This window comes from Serinus canaria, chromosome 7, assembly GCF_022539315.1.
Source record: "Serinus canaria isolate serCan28SL12 chromosome 7, serCan2020, whole genome shotgun sequence".
Taxonomy (NCBI): Eukaryota; Metazoa; Chordata; class Aves; order Passeriformes; family Fringillidae; genus Serinus; species Serinus canaria.
In genome coordinates, this window is record NC_066321.1 from 15,333,129 (window position 1) to 15,351,356 (window position 18,228).

Sequence of the window (18,228 nt, forward strand, 5' to 3'; positions counted from 1 at the left end):
TTCTGCCCCTCCAGGTGGGACTCTACCAGCATGGGCTCCTTTTCCAGCCAGGCACTGCAGGGATTCCTGTGCTGTCTGCAGACTGGGCGCTAACGGACCCCAGTTAAAAGCTTGTAATGCCCTGAGCATTTCCCCTGGCTTGAGAAAGAGCTCCCTGTGCTCCCACTCACCTCCCACACAGGCAAGGAACACTGTGCACAGCAGGAAGGGACCTGCTTCGGGACAGAGCTGTGTCCTTCACCTGGACAGGACCAGTCCTGCCTGGAACTGCACCATGCCATGCAGCTATCCCGAGTGGCTCCTACCAGGACCTGGAATGGACGAGGCCAGCACAGGCCGGAAAGCAGGAAGAGGGCCCTGTTGAGCTGGGAATTCCTGGGCGTCTAGGCAGCATCCCTGTGTAGTTTGTGGTGAGGCTGGGCACTCCTCACCTTCAGCTGGGCAGGTTCCAGGCTGGCCACTGGGCAAGGGCTGGACCACAGCACCTCAAACCTTCCCAGGAAAATGCCAGCCCTTCTGGGGGTCCGGGGCATGGGGTCAACATCACAAGAGACCCAGACATTGTTGGTTATGGAGAAAGCAGTGTGAGCAGCTGGGGGTGGTGTTAGTACGCCTGGCATCAACAAGAATCGGGGACTGAGGGGTGACGGCAAGGACGGGCTGGGAGCAGGACTCGGGGGTCCCCTTCGTGACCTCCCCAGTGCTCGACGGCCCCGAGGCTCGGTGCGAATCCGCGCCGATGCCTGCGGGTCCCAGCAGAGGGTGCAGCCTGGCAGCGGTTGGAGCAGGCTCCAGCTCAGGGACGTTAGTGGCCCTTGGCAGGGGACAGGCGCTGGGGAGGACACCAGCAGCTTGCTTTGCCTGAAGTGCTCCTAGCAGGGAGGAGGAGACCCTCTTGCAGCTGTCTGGGGAAGCAGAAGGTGGAGGGAAGTATAGGGATGCTCCCTGGAGAATGAAGAGCATCCCAGTGCAGCCTGGTGGCCTGGGGACATCTCTCAAAATGCTGTGAGACAGACTGAGCAGGATTTAGGGAAGCCATCATCTTGGCAAAGGTGAGGCAAGATGCAGAGCTAGTGCACTGCAGGGTCTCTCCACGGTGCTGCCCCCCCTTGCCTGGGCTGTGAGAACAGAGCTGTGGGGCACTGGTTAGTTTGGGGTGCTTGAGGCATGAGGGCAGCTGGGGACTCTGAGGTGCAGGGCACTGTGGGGTGTATAACAGAGCCCCAGGATGTGAGGCACCAAAAAATATGTAGGATGCTGCAAGCTGTTATAGGATGTGCATGTGCAGTGTGTGGGGCACCATGTGGTGTGCTACACCATCTGTGGGGCACTGGGGGTGTGCCACGAGGAGCAAGCAAGCCACTCAGCCATCCCCATGCAACATTTTGCAGAAAAGCACTGGAAGATGAATGGTGCAGAGGAGAAACCCAGATGCAGACTGTGCCCCTCCCTTGTTCCTCAGCACATCATACTCACTGGGATGTGCTTCACCTCCTGCTCGGCACATTCAGGGCAGCCACGTGGGAGCCACAGCCACATCAGGGCACAGGATCAGTGGGGTCACTCACAAGGAGCCTTCCCTGACTGCATCCCAGAATGCTGATGCAGCCTGTCCTCCCTGGACCATCTCCAGGTGGTGTCTGTCACCAGCTGGCATTCCCTGGCGAGGTCACCTGCAAGCCCCCAGCCACACCTGCCCAGCTGGGGACAGGGGCAGAGGGAGGCTGGTGCGGGGGCAGGCACTGACTGCTCAAGGGCAGCTGCTAAAACTGGCTGTGGGAGCTGCTCAGCACTCGCCCAGGGCCTCCTGCATAGGCTAATTTAATAAGGGCCCCTCGTAGCTCCCAGCTCAGCATGTTCCCTGCACTAGCAAAACAGATCATGTTTCTCAGTGGCACTGGGCACAGTGCAGCAGCCCAGGGGCACAGTGGGAGCACAAGGTGCTCCCTGCCAAGCCCAGACCATGGGGCTGTACCCCGTGCCTCAGGCAGGCGCGGGTCCCAGGACAGTGCACAGCTGGGGGAGCCGGGCAGGCTGAAGGGCAGCCACAAAAGAGGTGAGGCAGGTGCTGCCTAGGAATCCTGAGGCTGATGCTGTGTCTGTGGCAATACACAACTGTACCCATTGATGGACTATCTGAGCTGGCTGACCAAGGCAGCACAGCTGTGTGTGGTCCACCTGGCTGACGCCATGGACTGAGCCCTGGTCACACTCTGCAAGGACCTCTAGCTGCTCTCTCCTTCTTCCCAGCCCAGCGGGGGGCTGGACCAGCACTCCAGGGGCTGGAGGTCTGGGGGCTGGGCCCAACAGGAGCAGATGGAGCTGGTGCCGGCCCCTGTTTGTCTTTCTTCCAGTTGCCTGGTGCTCTGTTTGTTCTAGGGATGGCTTCCTGCTGTCAGGGCCAAAACAGGTGGCTTTTATTTGCAGGGTCTGGCTGATTAGATCGGGGGAGTGTGTCATTGCCCCCACACAGCCCCACTGCTCCCTTTTTCCTCTGCTTTCCCTCCCACTGTTATTTCTGTGGGAAATCATCCTCCTCGACAAGGGTGCAAACACCCTCCTTCTCTCTCCAGTCACCTGTGCTTCAGGGCTGCTCTGAATATGGCCGCACCAAGACTGGTTAATTCCAGCCAAAATCCCTACTTCCACCTCCTGAATCCTGGATCCCAGAGCCAAGAGGCTTGCTGGGATCCCTAGTGCCACTTGTCCCCTCTATAAGCTTTGCTGGCCACATAAGCCATATGTGTGCAGCACACATGTGCCACAGGAGCCTCCTCACAGGCACTGCCTCACACAGGGAGCTCTGGCACTTGCCAGCTGCCCCACAGGCATGTGTCCCCTGTGCACGCAGCCATGCCACCCCTGCAGCCAGGAACCCCTGGGACAGCAGGAGCCTGGCAGATGTTGCAGGGATTAGCTCCCACGCAGGTGCACACGCACACCGTGGGCTGCCAGCTGTTCCATGCCACTGGCACCGTGGCCACCCCAGGCACGCAGCTCAGCCCCTCCTTGTGGGACTGCAGCTGCACACTCTATCTACCCTGTGGCACCCACAGCTCTGGGGGTGCACCTGCAGCAGCCCTCCAAGACAAGGACACTCCCAGGGGCACAGCTTCACCCCGCGCCACCCATTCACCACCTGAGTCTGGCTGTCCCCACATGGGGGTGTGCTCAGTCCCCACGAACTGCCGGGGGAGCTGTGGCCTCACCTGCCTGCTCCCCACTGTTCCCATGGGGACTAATCCCACCTGAAGGTCAGGGAGGCTCCGCCAGCTGCTTACCTCCTGCCTGTGGATTACAGCCTGGGTGTGAGCAGGTGGCAAAGGCTGCCTCCCCAGCTTAGCCCAGCCCTGGCAGGGAACTGACAGCAGCACAGAACCAAAAGGGAACCCAGGGTGGCATTTCAGTTTCAGCCTGAGGTGTCCACTCTGTCACACCCTACCCAGCTGGGGATGCTAGGCACTGGGGCAGAGGACCCAGTGTCTGGTCTTCTACCAGAGCAGATCCTGACCTGGAAGGGAGCCTGCTGGTGCCAGCCACTGTGACCTCCTGCTTGCTACCACAGGAGGCCTCAGCCTGGCACCTCCAGGGCACCCCATAGCTTCAGTGTCCTGGAGAAGCTTGCTGGTCCTCACAGAGTCCCCAGTGCAGACCAGTCCCAGGGCTGCAGTGATGGAGACAGGGGAGCATGTCCCAACCCACACCCAGCCTGGCCTGGACACAGCTGCTGATGCATCTCCTTCAGTACATTGTGTCATTTTGGAGGGATACCACAGGGTGAGCACAGCTTCCCAGATGCCAGCTTTACCTATAGCAGCTAGGGTGTTGTCATGGAGGTGCAGAGTGCAAGATCAAGGCTGGCAGCCCCTGGCAGCCTCACAGCCAGGGGATACCAGCTCAGCTGGTTCCGGGCCAAGGTCCCAGCACTCCACCCCAGTGTACCTCCACTGCCCTGTTGGCCTCATCTGCAGTGGCAGGCACCCCAAGCTGGGTGATGCTCACTCAGGAGGCAGATGAAATTGTTGGCAGTGGTGGGTCCCCTCCTCCAGCAGCTCTGAGGATCAGCACAGACGGGGGCTGAGCCAGGCGCTGCCACAGGAACAGAACATCCTGCCTCAGGGCTCCTGAAGGCAGCAATAGCTGGGCCAGAAGCAGCAGCCCTGGCAGCCTGCTCAGTGTCCATCCCCTGGGCAGGCTGCCCACGCACTTCCCAGAGCCACTGGCTGGGAAGAGAGGAGCCCCATCACTCACCCCTTCCCTCGAGGCCCCGTGGGAGGATGGGGCTGATGTGCTCCAAGATGCAGGAGTAGTATAAGCTCTGGGGTTTTCCCCCAGCATAGTGACTCCTTCATCAGGGTTCTCCCTTTTTCCCTTCTCTAATGAGGGTTCAAAGGCATTTTTTGGGGGCAATTGTAAAACATGTCCCCTTACCCCAGTGGTTGGTGGGTGCAGGGGGAAGGATGCCAGGCTGTAGCTATGCTGCCCCTGGTACTCCCCATGGCCAGGAATGGGTTGGAGTGTGCAGAATTCCTGTAGTTTCACCACAGCAGAATGCAGATCCATGCCTGGTACCCACCTCTCTCGTCCACCCTGTCTGACAGAGGGGGATAAGCTTGTCCCAGAGCCCAGGCAGACTGCAGACTGCCTCTGCTTATTGTCTTCAGCTGGGATGGTGTGTGGGATGGATTCACTGCCTGGTGACAGTATCTGAAGCCTGGCAAGAGGAGTGCAGGACCCCAGCACAGAGTGAGGACGGTCCCTATGCTCCCTGTCCCAGGCCTGGAGCAGGCTGGAGCAGCACCCTGGCCTCCAACATTATCTCATCCCCAGTGTCATAAACAGCCTGTCTCCTTGTGCAAACTGTCTGGCCACCCATAGTGGCACTAGGACAGAGTGACTTTGAGGGGCCCGGAGCTCCAGCTCTGCCAGGACACCTCCTTCAGGCACAGCAGAGATGTGCCAAACAGGCTGAGTGGGGTCAGTTGAGCTCCAGGGATGCTCACACCATTCTGGTTCTCAGCCCCTGAGGTGCCCACACAGCCCTGCGGGCAGTCCCCTCCGGGACCCTGGTGTGCTGAGGACAACCAGCTGCCTCTCCCACATCCTGCAGTAAAGCAGGGCCTGCCCCAGGATGGCACACCCCATCCGAGCTGGGCAGGACGTGAGCAGCCCAGAGGCTGCCAGCAGCAGTGCACACCTCTGCTCCCACCCACACCTTCAGCTGCACACACCAGGAAGCAGAGCAGCAAGCACAGCAGGGGCATGGCCAGCACCAGCCGTTCAGCTCAGCAGAACACACACAGGTGCACACACAGGACAGGGATGCACCAGCTCTGCCCTGCCTGCCAGGGAGGGCACACACACTGAAACACCTATGCAAATACACAGGCATGCATGCACATACACACCCGTGTGAAACTACACCTATGTGCAAATCCAAACCTGGGCATTTGTGGCTCCCCAGTGCTCCTCCTGCACCCTGCCCTCCCCATGCAAATCCTCCTGGTGAGAAGCTGTGCCATGGAAATCCCCAGCCCAGGTCCCAGGGTCCCCAAAGCTGTGTCACTGGCCATGCGGAGCCTGGGGTTTGGGGAACAGCACCACCCAGCACAGACAGCAATACCCTGCTGTGCCCCATCCCATGCCAGCCTTGGTACCTGTGGTACCAGCACTGGCTCTGACATGTAAAAGTGGGTGTTTAATGCCTCTGGCTCTGCCTGTTGTGAGGAGAAGCTCACCCTTGGGTGCTAATCCTGCCAGAGAGTCATTCCCCAGGTAACACAGCCCTCAGGGCAATGTGGCTGCTGGGGCCATCCCATCTTTGAAGGTATCACAGCTTCCCAGTGCCACTGGGCTGGCAGAGCTGGGGCAGTGAGAGCAGGCTGGGAAGGTGGCAGGGGGACAAGTAAGCCAGGGCATAAGACAGCCCAGAGGGGCTGGAGCAGGCAGGCAAAAGTGGAGGTGGCATGGCCGTGTTCTCACAGCCTTGCTCTGCCAGATATCATCTCCAGCAGGCTCTGCCCCCACAGGGACACACGTGCAGTGACTGGAGCACATGGACAGCGGGGTCTGGCTTTGCTCAGAGTTATTAATCATGTTCTGTTTGATCCCAGCCTGAGCAGGGCAGCTGCAGAGGGTTCTGCATATCAGGGGATGTGTTGTGCTTTCTCAGCTTTTCGACTTTGCCAGGATTGGTAGCAGGGGACACAGAGCCTGGAGACACAGCCCAGGGGCCCATGACCACAATGATGGCCAATCACTGCATCGTCTGGGGGCTGTTCCTAGGCTAGGATGGACCCTTACCTCTGGAGGGATGCAGGGAGCATGGCAAGCCTGGAGATGCTCTTTGATTTTGGCCCCTGCCTACACCACCTGATGGAAACTTCCCAAAGCATCTGCCCAAACAGAAAGCCTAGGAGGTGCCTCATCTCTGTCCCTTGCAGGGGCCCCCCGAGGAGGCAACAGGACTCTCCTGCTCCGGGACCAGGGCTGCTGAGCTTCATCCTGTATGTAGCTGCATGGGGGTCAGGGAAAGCAGCTAGAACCATCCTGTCCCTTAGCACACTCCTGAGCTCCTTCACCTCCAACCTCTCCTCCACCCACAGGATCCACCTGTAAACTCAGAGCATCCCTGAGCACAGCAGGACCAGAACTGTCCTGGGCTATGGAAGTGCCTGAGGGCAGGGCAGAAGCAGCTCAGGGCTGACAGAGAAATTGCAGGCAGAGCCAGGCATAGACAGTAGGGATGTGAGGGATCTTTCTATTCCCAAAAAATATCCTGAGGTGGGAGGAAAGCAGATATACTGCTTGTCCCATCTTGTATCTCTCCATGACTCCCTGCAGCTTTCATGGTGCTAGGAGCAGCCCCAGGCTCTGAATGTCTCCTCTGGCTGCTGTGGGAGAGGGATGGGACAGGAGTCCAGGTGAAGCACTTGTGCTTGGAGAGCAGGGCAGGCAGTGAGCAGGGCTGTCCTGGAAGAGACCCACTGACTTGCCAACACCACCCCCTATATCCTTCCACAGCAAGCATAGGCAGAGGGATTGCCACTAGCACGATTTGGCACCTGGCCTGCACGCTTCAGGTGCACAACAGGAAACACCTGCCCTGGACAGTCAGATAGTCCTGGAAGAGCTGGGAAGTGCAGGTCCTGGGAGTGAATCAAGGCAGAGGGAGGCAAGAATGGATGTGACATGCCTCGTCCTCTGCCATCTCCCTGCTGCCTGCTCCTGCCCTCCCTCCCTGCTGCTTCACTGTCAGTAGCTAAAGCTCCCTTGGTGCCAGCAGACCATTGAGACCTACCTGGGTGCTTGGCAGAGCCTGCCAAACTCCACCCTGGGCCAACACCGTGCCAGGGCTCTCTGTGCCTGCCATGGCTCTGCAGTGCTGCCAGGGCCAGGCTGCCCTTCGCCAGCAGGCTGCTACAAGCAGCAGTCAGCCACACAGACAGGATGCGTGTGCCTAGTGTGTTACATGTGCCTGCCATGCCGTGGGCACACGGACACGGGTCCTGCACGTCACAGACTACAAAGCTGAGTGCCAGAAATGCCATGTGTACCACTGTCACCTGGGTCCCACAGTGCCACGTGGAAGTCCCATGGTGTTCATGCGTGCTACATGTAGATTGCTTCATCTGTGTGCACTGGCTGCTCACTGCTGCTTGTGTTTGGGTGAGACTGCGTGCTTTGCACGTCCCTCGTGCCCTTTGCTCCGCACACAGACTGGGTGTCCGTCTGGCACACAGCAGCTGCAAGCAGGGAGTGCTCCCTCCGCGGCTGCAGGGGCACGGCCGCGCTGCAGCCGCTGCGGCGGGGCCGGGGGTAAGCGCCAGCCATGCGCCTGCAGATGGGCTGGACCTGCCTAACGCGAGCCGAACGAACAAAACGTTCAGGTCAGGTATTGCACGTGGGGCTCGACGCCAGGCAAGTGCAGAGATGCTCCGACTTTGGACAGTGTGGGCTGGAGGGGTGCTCTGCCCTGGGCTGTCAGCAGCCCCTTCTTCCCGAGCTGGGTCCTTCCAGGCTGGGTGTCCTTTGCTGCACATGCTGCTCCAAACCAGCTTCTCCGGGGGTAAAGTCTGGAAAGTGGATGGATGCTTGACACCTGCTGCCTGGGAAAGCCAAACAGAGCAGGGGCAGGTTAACTGGCATGGCAGGGTGAAAAACAGGGAAGAAAGGAAGGAAGGAAGAAAGTAAATGGAGGAGGGGAGGGGAACAGAAAGGATTGGAAAATACAGGTGAGAGAGAAGAGTTAAGGAAAGGGAACAGGCTGGACGGTGTCCCCCGAGCCTGTCCCCTTCCTTCCCGGGAGTTCGGGTGTGTGACCGGACTCCCAGTGCTTGTCTCAGGAAAGCCCCCAGAATGTTCTCCATGCCCAGTACCCAGTTCCCAGCCAGGCAGGCAGGCAGGATCCTGGCCAAGGTGTGCTGGGCTCTAGCAGCTCACCTGGCTCCGGTGACACGCTGGCAGCTGTCAGGTGAGTGGTTTCGCCTTCCCCCGCTGGCTCACAAGCAGAAAATGAGGGTGACGCTGGCTGGATGGGCCTTTTATAGTCCCGATAAAAATAGCGCTGGCTGGCCGGTGATCGGGGGGCCGGAGAGATGTGACTGAGCAGAGACAGGCAAGAGGGCTGGGCTGGCGGCAGCGAGCCTTCTCCCCAGCACACCTGTCACAGCTCTGTGTTTGCTCAGAGCAAATATTGACCCAGGGAAGGCAGGCTGGGCAAGGGAGGCGATTAGCCCACCTAGATTAGAGGCAGAGCAGGTCTCTATGCAAACTCTCCAGGGCTGCCTTTGTTAATGGGAGCCTGATGGGCTGATAGGAGCCAGGAGCCTGGGTGCTGGGGTGGTGGGGAGGAGGAGGTGGGGGGGAGAGGAGGAGACATTCATTAACCTGCACTGGAACAACACCAGCTGTCACTTTTCCACCCACCTGCCTGGCTCACTTTGCAGCAAAGATGAGAGGAGAGCAGGGGGCCAGGGGAAGCAGGTGTGAGGACACTCTACCTGGGCAGCTCTAGGATGGTAGTGGCTTTCTTGCAGGGTTTTGGGCTGCTGAAAAGTCAGGGAGTTGTGAAGTCTCAGGGCAGAAAAGCAAATCTAGTGCCGACCCCAAGCAGCCTGAGTGCCAGTGATAGAAAAGTCTTCCTTGTTCCTACCCCAATCCCCCCACTCAGGCTGAAAATCCCCATGGCACACCAGTGCAATTCTCACACATCCTTTAGAGCAATGCACAGACTTCTGAGCTAGGCAGCGAAGCACAGCTCAAGAAAACTTTGGGAGCACTCTCTTGGGGAGTGTTCCCTGCATGGCCATACAGGCCAGGAGCCAGCTGTCCTAACGCAGCAGCAAGAACAGGATGTGTTTCAGTCCATGTGCACATGCTTCCCTGGGGGTCACTGCATCCCAGAGTCACAGCACCCTTGTGTCCTAGCTGTGTCACTGCCCAGCAGGTCAACCAGTGCAGACGAGCCTGTGCTGGCTCTGGGAGCAGAGCTCATGGAAGCCAGGAGAAGTTTGGACACACTCCTACAGTGCCCAGCCACATTGCTCAGCCCTGGCAGCCCTGTGCTGATCTCAGCCAGAGCCAGCAGGAGCTGGGCTCTCTCTCCCAGTTACTCTGGCACCCACAACTCCTCGGATAACAGAGCATGAAGTGCAGCAGCAGTGGCAGGAGAAGCTCCTTTGTGCAAGTGCAGTGGCCTGTTTGTTTGTGTAGATGGGTGTGTTTGTGGGTGGGGAGGGGAGTAATGCTGCTTTAACCCCCACGGCGTACACCTGCAGGAGTTTGTCCTGGGTGTGCTTTAGAAACCATCACCATTGCTCCCTCCAGAGCTGCAGTGTACTTGCAGGCTGCAGTAAATGGATTCCCAAATGTAAGAGCATAGTGGCAGATCCTTAGCAGCCACTGCCACACAGTTCTTCTTCCTTGGAGACCTGCCTCTCTCACACTCAGGATTTTGAAAGGCAGGCTCCATCCCTCCTGCCTGCTGCTGCCTCTGCAGGTTGGGGTCCCCCGGGCCTGGCTGGAGTGATGCCAACCTGCTGCCCCTGCTCATCCTGGTCCTTTTTTAATAGTTTTGGCAGCAAAGGAAATGCAATACCACCAATACTCTGGGTTGTGGTGCAGTGAAGAAGTGTGATGTTCCCCCTCCTTTTGATGCTGTACAGGCTGTGATGCTTGGACTTACATATTTCTCCTTTCCTGGTATGGGAAGTGTGCTGGACAGGACTCCCACCCCTGCCTGCCCCGGCACACACCCAGCATAGCAGAGCTACAGCTCCTGGCATAGGCTGCCCCTCTTTCTGGAGAAGCAAAAAGCCCCAAATACCACAGGTGCTGCTGCAGTGCCAGCAGACATCTCCAAGCCTATAGGCTGTGTCAGAAATGCTCTTTCACCCGAGCCTCTCTCCTGCAAGAGAGCCTCTCTCCCACTAAATAGCAGCAAATACTGTCCTTGCAGGGCAGCTTTACAGAAAACACGAGAAAAGCAGGTCCCTTGAGCTTGCAGAGTGCCCTGCACTGCACTCTGCTACCCTGGGGAATGTCTTGCTTCTGTTCTGGCATCTCTGGGGCAGCATTTACCAGTTTGTGCCCTTCCCTGTCAGACAGGTGGACAGCACCAGCACCGAACTCTTAGTAGGGCTGGCCTTGGAAAGGCAGCCTCAGCCTCCTCTTGCAGCAGCCAAGGGCTTGTTCTGCCTCACAGTCCCATGAGGACTGCCTAGATCACATCAGAGTATCTCTTGTGTCCATCAGGAGACAGCATGGTGCCCTGGCCTGGCCTGAGCATGGCTCCCAATTCCAAACACCAAAGTGACACAGCTGAGCCAGCAAAGCCCAGTATCTGGGAGACAGGAGGTCAGGTGTGAAGGATCTGTCCAGCTTTGCCAAGGGTTTTGGAAGGATCACCCTCACACTTTTGCTCTTCGGACACTGCAAGCTGCTCAGGGCAGGACTTTTCCAGGTTCCTACACCTCATACACTGTCCAGAGGGAGAAGGGGCTGATTCTAACCAGGGAATGGTTGATTCTTTGTCCCCTAACACTGCTGCCTTCCTCACACTGACAGAGACCCACCAAGTGGGGCTTTGCAGGAGATTGAGGCTCCCCAGCTGCAATGGGACAGCAAAGCCTAGCAAAAACCCTCTCAGGTAAGCCCAAGAGCAGCTTTGTTCCCTTCCCTTTATCTCCTACACAATGGCACGATTCAGCAGGTGTTAAATGTTTTAATGGGATTCAGGATAGCTTCTGTTGCCCACCTGCCCCAAGGCCATTCCATCCCTCTCTGGGAGCCAGCGGTAACAGCCAAGAAGAAAGCGCCTGTTGTGTGGTGCATTAACTGCCTGATGACTGAGTGCTCCCGATAATTCACACAAGGAGAGGGGGAGTCCCATTAGCTTGCCAAGCTCGTGCTCAGCCACAGGCGTGCTGGCTGTATACCTGCCAGGAGCCTGGCTTGGCTACCAACCCCAGTCCCCTGGGAACATCACCCACTTCACTGCCCAAACACCAGTGGGAAGAAGCAGGACCTGTACCTACAATATTTCTGTTGGAGAGATGGCATTAGAAACGTTGCTCTGTTGGGCAGGGGCCAAATCCAGCCCTGGGAGACAAGCTCAAGCTTCCTTCTGCCTGAGCCCCAGATGTCATTAGCAGAAACAGGACTTCTCCCTTCTTTTGGGTGCTGAGCTGGGCTGTGAGTCTATAGTCCCTGAAGTTCATAGCATTTGGCAGTGGCTATCAACAAAACAACTTGTTAAGAGAAAGTCCTTCCCTGCCAGCTCTGCACCTCTCTGCCCTCCTCTCACCTCCCCATTGCCCCAAAGATCCAAGTGAGAGAGAAGCCTCCGGGTGAGAACATCCACACTATGCAGAGCTCACCCCCAGCACTATCTGGGAGTGTTGCTCTTTCTCTTTGCTGACAGTGATGTGGCTCAGTCACATGTTGAAGTGTTTTCCAAAACCAGGGTCAGGGTCTAGTTCCCAGCCTGAGAGGAGGAATTGGGAATTTCCCCAACCCAGGAAAGAGGCTGCCTCGGTGTATTTATATTTTAGGATGAGGATAAAAGAAGAAAAGTGTGTGACAGCTGCTATTCTCTTAGCTTAGTGCACTCAGAGTGGTTCTGGTTGACAGGCACCAGAGAAGACCTACAACAGAGGTAACACACCACCATCTCACAGCCACTAAAAAGAGCTGAGAGAAGAAAAATTTCTCTCTCACAGGTGTAAATAGCTCTCAAATCTGTTTCCCTGACTTACCTGTTGTTTAAGGCATCATCTTCGAGATCTCTCCTACTAGAGTGATGCTTATCAAACAAGTGAATTTCCCTCTAATAGTGTTCCAACAGGCAAGTACAGTGTGACTTCTGTTTTCTCCAGGTCTCGGCTGGGAGCACAGAAAAGTGGGGAGAACAGGAGCTTTAATGGCATAAAAAATTTCCCTGCACATTTGATGGCACTCGGGCTCTCTCCATTTGTTTTTGGGTGTTACACCAGACTAACACACAGCATTTCCCTTTCCCATGTCAGCTCCTCCAGGTAGTGGATGCAGTGGTGCAGCTGCAGTGATGCAGCCTAAAGAGCATTAGATCACACAGCAGGTCTGAGGATGGACAAACTAACTGACCCTGTCTTCACTGCTCCATTCTGCCCTTGGGTGGCTGGACTAAACCTGCTTTAGGGCAACAGTGAGGTTTCTGCCCCTGCCTTTGCTATCCATTTGGGAACTTCACTGCAGGACAACAGAGCATCTGCAGTGAGCAAATCCTTTTGAGGAGCTTGGACCAAGAATAATCAGTCCAAGTGGACTGATTATTCAGCCAGGCCCTGCTGCTGCTGCCTTGAGCTGTGGAAGAAAGAAGTGGTTCTGTATTACCTGTTCAGCACTAGCCAAAGCCCAGAGGAATACAGAAAGACTGCTGTGATGTAGGAAACCTGGCAGGCAGAGTATTGGGAAGGGAGGAAAGGGTTTGCACTTCTCATTACAATGATCCAGGACCCATGTGAAGGCCTAAGGCACTCAGGCTGAGTTCAGGAGCTGGCAGTGCCTCTGCTGTATCTCTGACAACAGGAACAGCTCAGCCCTGGGGCTTAGTAACAGTTACGCATGCAGGGCTCCTGCAGGGAGAGGAGTGCTGGGGTGAAGCTGGGTGAGCCACAGTACCCCAGGCACAGCAGGCAACTGCACTCTGTTGAGCAGGGCAAAAGTCCTCCACAGTGCCTTTTGCACGGTCTTGTCTTAGGATGCAAGGGAGGAAGACGCAACTCTGGTCTTGGCTGGATCCTGGCACTGGGAAACAAGGCATGAAGGTTTGGAGGGGGACACCAAAACTGCACCCTCACCAGAGCTGGGTGGCTGCATGAGCCCCATGTTGCAGAGTCCATAGTGGTATGGCAGAACAAGGGATATGCTCCAAACATAGCTCACTGCCTGGCACAGCCATCCTGCAGCTCCTGCCCGGCAGCAGCAGCAGGAACCCAGCACCAGCCTGCTCTGTGCTGGCCACTGGGATTTCTCACAACTCACGCTGCCACCTCCCGGCTGTGACAAACATGCTCCTTCATTGTGACACGTCTTGCAGCCTGACAGACTCCCCAGGCCAAGCCAAGGCCCAGAGGATCCCCTTCCCTAGGTGACAGCCTTGCAGTTTGGAAAGGAAAGACCTTGTCCAGAGCTTACAAACCCAGATGCATGAGTTACATATGTTACACACGGTGTCAGTGTCTGAAGGTCAAGTTGCTTTTATTGGGTTGCCGCTTGTACTGATTGTGCTGCAGCTGCCTCCTCGGAACCCGCAGTCACCACTGGAGCAAGGAGGGGAGGAGGATTCGGTACCTGCACCCTGCTGATGCCATCACCTCATTGCCTGGACATCAGTCCTTCCTTAGCTGCATTCCAAAGCAAATTCCACTCTTCTTAGCCAGTAGAGACTGAGGATAGTGGGAATTGTCATAGTGGTTGTCCATGTGCTCCCTGTAGCATAGGGTTCTTCTCCAATGATGTAGCCAGCCACAGAAAGGAGAAATCTCATGAACTCTGCCATGGAGTTGTCAGAGAATTCAAATCGGTGCTGAGAACATAATCAGGACATACCTCCTCAGAGAAAGCCAACATACTGAGCTAAGGTCATGGTGTGGGAGGGTCTGAGTTGCTCTGGACATCACAGGGATGAAGAATGGAGAGAGCTGATGTTCTTGAGGAGCTTAAGCAGCACAGTACCCAGCAGCTACGCTCTGGAGGATGGGGATGCTGGGCTGGTGATTCTGAAAAAGACATGGCAGCTCTGGAGATGACATCTACATCCAACAACTGTCTTCCATTAACCCTCAATTCCATCTCTCTGCACTTCTGTCCAAGCTAGGGCAAACCCTTATGCTTCTCACCCAGGTCCAAATCTACTTTTCCCACCAGTGGCCATTCCCGCAACCTAACTAGATCCCACACCCCCTTCGACTATGAAAGCTTTGCTCCCTTTCTGCTGTCAGAGGCTGTGCTGCCTGCTCCTTGACCCCTTTTCCCAAAGGACTGTCATTGTGCTAGGCTCTCCAGTGCCTCAGGCCAGCCATTCACTCATAGGGCACAGCCCCAGAGCTGTATGAGGGTCTCAGGTCCACAGAAAGGCTGTACTGTTACCACCTCTGCTCCGTGGCTCAGGACAAGCCAAGAGGGGGCAGAGACTCTGGGAGTGGATTCTTCATTTTACACAGGCAGCCTTGGCATTGATAGGCAGGGATTCAGCTAACCCACATGGTCTGAAAATGGGCTGTGCTTCAGCCTGACACATTAAGGACAGGTCCTGTCCCCCATCAGAGCACAGATACACTCTGCTACCTTTGGGAGGCATTGGGGGGTAAAGCAATGACCCTGGGCTGGGCTGTCAGCACCACCTCCCCACGACTGGCTTCGATCATGATATTCTGCAGTGTATTTTCCAGCAGCAGCTCCACAAGATTCCCAACAGCTGGCTGCCTAGAAGGACAGAAGTACAGGAGAGGACAGCTGTCAGAAAGCAGATAAGGCAGGTTGCTTGCTGTGACTCCTGCCAGGAATCATCAGGCACAGCAGTGGAGCACACACTGTTTCCTACACGCTGAGACCAATGAACCAAAGACTTGAACAATGGGTTGCTGACCCTTGTCCCAGAACTGTCACCAGCTGGTGTCAGGCCCTGACCTTAGACAAAGCTTGGTGACTATAGTTTTACTGGTTTCTCCCTCCAAGCTGTGCTGTAGCTGCTATCAGTGAATAATGCTTGTAGCTTGTAGCAGTGTACAAAGGAGCAGCCACATAGCAAATGCAAAGTGGTGGAACACTGCAGTGAAATAAAAGGAAAGATAAGCACATACTTCACCCTAATGTCTAGTATGGCTTAGACTGCCTGAGAGTAAAGCAGACATCAGTGCCCATGGCTCAGCCCCAGACACAGTGAAGCATCTCTCCCCACAAACCATATTGAGAGAGGGTGGCTAGGTGGGCTAGAATCGATTTCCACCCAGACAACATATAACACACCTGCAGAAATGCTGCAGGCTAAAGGAGAAATGGTTTTCTGGACAGGCAGTGTGCTGCCAGGGCTCTCTTGACTGTGCAGCTCTTGGCTTTTATGTGTGAGCTCTTCCTTACCTACTTATTATCTCCTTTACTCTCAACTGCTTATGGTGAAAAGTCTCGCGAGACTCCGGCAAATCACTGGGAGAGGCTTCCTGACTCATTTTTCTCCTCTCTCCATCCTTCTCAAGGTCAAGATCTGTGGAAGCAGAGATCCTGGAAGGGATCGTGGAGCCCTGTGTACTGTCCTGGAGCTCTGCTGATTTTGCAGACTGGAACTGGGAGAAATATGGAATAGGCTCATCTTCAATTTTTCTCACTGACTTCTGGAAGTGGCCATCCTCCAAGAGGCTTCTAGGAAGAGGAAAATAAAGGATAAGTTTCAGCAAATTGGCTATCTGTATGACCCAGAGGATTATTACAAGGCACCACAAAGCAGAGAAAGTCACTGACTGATGTCAGTGTTTAGTCTGTACCTTCTTGCTTTCTGGGCCTAAGGGAAGCAACAAGAGGGCTTGAGCCAGTGAAACTACCTCCAGTGCTGGTTCTTTACATTTGTGCAGCTCACAAACCGAATAGGTGTACCCCACTGCAGCCTCTTTCCAAGATCACAGTAGGTAGAGTTCCCCGGTTCCTGGGAACTCTGGAAAAATGGGCTCAACTCCTGGCTGGGGAGGAAGCCCCTGCCTTGGCTGTCACTCCAGAATCCAAGCTCATAGTCCCTAAGACAGCTTTTAGCAGGTGGATCCCCCATTCTGGAAACAAGAGTGTACAGATTCCTCCAGGATTAGCAGAGGGCTGACCATGCTGCACTCATTCTCTGGAGGACAGAGGCTCCAAACCAGGTGAGGGTAAAGGGACACACACCTGATGACACCTGTGAGTATGTCAGTCACCACCTCTAGCTCTTGTTTAGAAGCAGCAGCCAGGGACAGCTGTTTGCACTCTGTGTCTGTCCTGTTTCTGTGCCCACTTCCATCCGCCAATTTGCTCTCTGAGGGCGAGGCGCTGAAAGGGCTGAGAAAGGAGGAGTTGTTCCATCAGTGCCAGCACTACAGAACCAAACTCTCAAAGACAGCACCCTCCTAGCACTGCAGCAGCATGTCAAGCAAGCAGTGCAGGCAAGCAGTGCAGGCAAGCAGGGGAAGGGTGGGAGCTGTTGTATTTCTGACAGGAGCAGGGACACTGTCATAAAGGAGGAACACTGAGCTCTGACAGATGAGGTGGGGAGAGAAACAGGTGATATCAGCTAATGCTGGGGAAAGCAAGACACCTCTTACTTCACACTGAGGCACTGGAGAGGAACAGAGCAGAGCACCAAGTTCGTGCATATCAGAGCATGGAGCAGCCCTGGCTCAGATGAAGCAGCCAATCCAAAAAACTCTATCACTTACCGGGACAAGAAGTATCTGGGAAAATCCAAGGCAAAGTTGCTGAGAAAGTCCTCAATAGCATAGGACCTGGCTGACACATCAAGGTGTAAGGACAAGGGTGTGGGAGGCTCTGGTTTGGCCCACACCTGGCTGGCATCTTTGTCCAACGGCAGCCCCCTCTCAATGCATCCAGGTGGCTGACTGGGTGTAGGGTAGCTTTTAATAGGGGGTAATGTCTGTTGGAGAGAAAGAAATGGCAGGCACATGGTTGGTCCTTTGGCCACAAGTAGGCTGGTGTAGGTTTGAGCACAGGCATGAGAGCTGAAAGCCAAGCAACCAGAGCCACCAGATCCTGGGTTTCAAAATGATCTTAGCACCTCAGTACAGATTACAGGCATGAGCAGCCATAGTGGAAGTCAGGTCTGTTCCCTTCTCACTGACCAGTGTGCCAGCCCCAAGTGTCAACAAGGTTTCAGGGTCTCCCTAAGGTACTTGGGGCTGTTGTTCACCATCACCGTGGAAGCTCTTGCAAGCACACTGCGAGTGCTGCAGGAGAAGTGACATACATGGATGGAATGCATGGGGAATCTGTCCTCCCCCAAACCTGAAGGGAAACCAGGAACTGACTCCAGCCACACTACATGGGCCAACTTGGGTTTGCATTACCAGCAGTCAGATTGGGGAAAGTTCCTTGCAGCAGTAGCCAGGATGCCTGGGCCAGAAGGACACCACAGAGATATGGAAAAGTCCTCAGGCATTGCAGGACTTCAATGATCTTTGAGACATGGCTGTCCTGCCTCTGGGAATGAGGCTAGGGGCCTGCACTGCTCCTTACAGCAGGCTCCAAATTATCATTAGAGGTTAAAACCCTAGAGGACTAAAAGAAAATGGTTTTTACCTTTCTGCAGCCATCCTTATGCTCATCCAGTGAATGCTTTGACCTGCATCACTGATCATACCAAACAGCACAGAGAAAACAGTCCAAGCTAGAGTTGCCCTGAGCTGATTCTTTCACACAGAACAGTGCAAGGCATGCAAAGACACACATAGGGTCTCAGGAGCACTGCTACAGCCTCACTGAAGTGACATTCCTGAGATAACAAACTGCATTTCCTTGTTGCCTCAGTCCTCTCAGACCCAGCCTCCCCTCAGCTCCCCTAAATCTTTCCACATCTTGGGTTACCTTTGAGCCCTGTCATTCCCACAGCACATCCTGCTGATGGCTATAGGCACTGCTGGCTCTCCTTTGGACCCAGGTATCTCTGCAGAGCACTCACTGGGACCTTGTTTCACACCTTCCCACCACTGC

General features: G+C 55.6%; 1 protein-coding gene across 1 annotated transcript in view; it reads right to left on the minus strand.

Moving 5' to 3' along the window:
* Positions 1-13,715: 13,715 nt before the first annotated feature.
* The window catches only part of CFAP65 (cilia and flagella associated protein 65), a 30,712-nt gene continuing 26,199 nt past the window's right edge, over positions 13,716-18,228 (minus strand). The window contains exons 28-32 of the mRNA XM_018911428.2: positions 16,941-17,155; positions 16,414-16,563; positions 15,622-15,900; positions 14,830-14,967; positions 13,716-14,261 (exon numbers count right to left, since the gene is read on the minus strand). Of these exons, the coding sequence (XP_018766973.1) occupies positions 14,225-14,261; positions 14,830-14,967; positions 15,622-15,900; positions 16,414-16,563; positions 16,941-17,155 (819 nt within the window). The 3' untranslated portion in view covers positions 13,716-14,224. The remainder of the gene's footprint in view (positions 14,262-14,829; positions 14,968-15,621; positions 15,901-16,413; positions 16,564-16,940; positions 17,156-18,228) is intronic.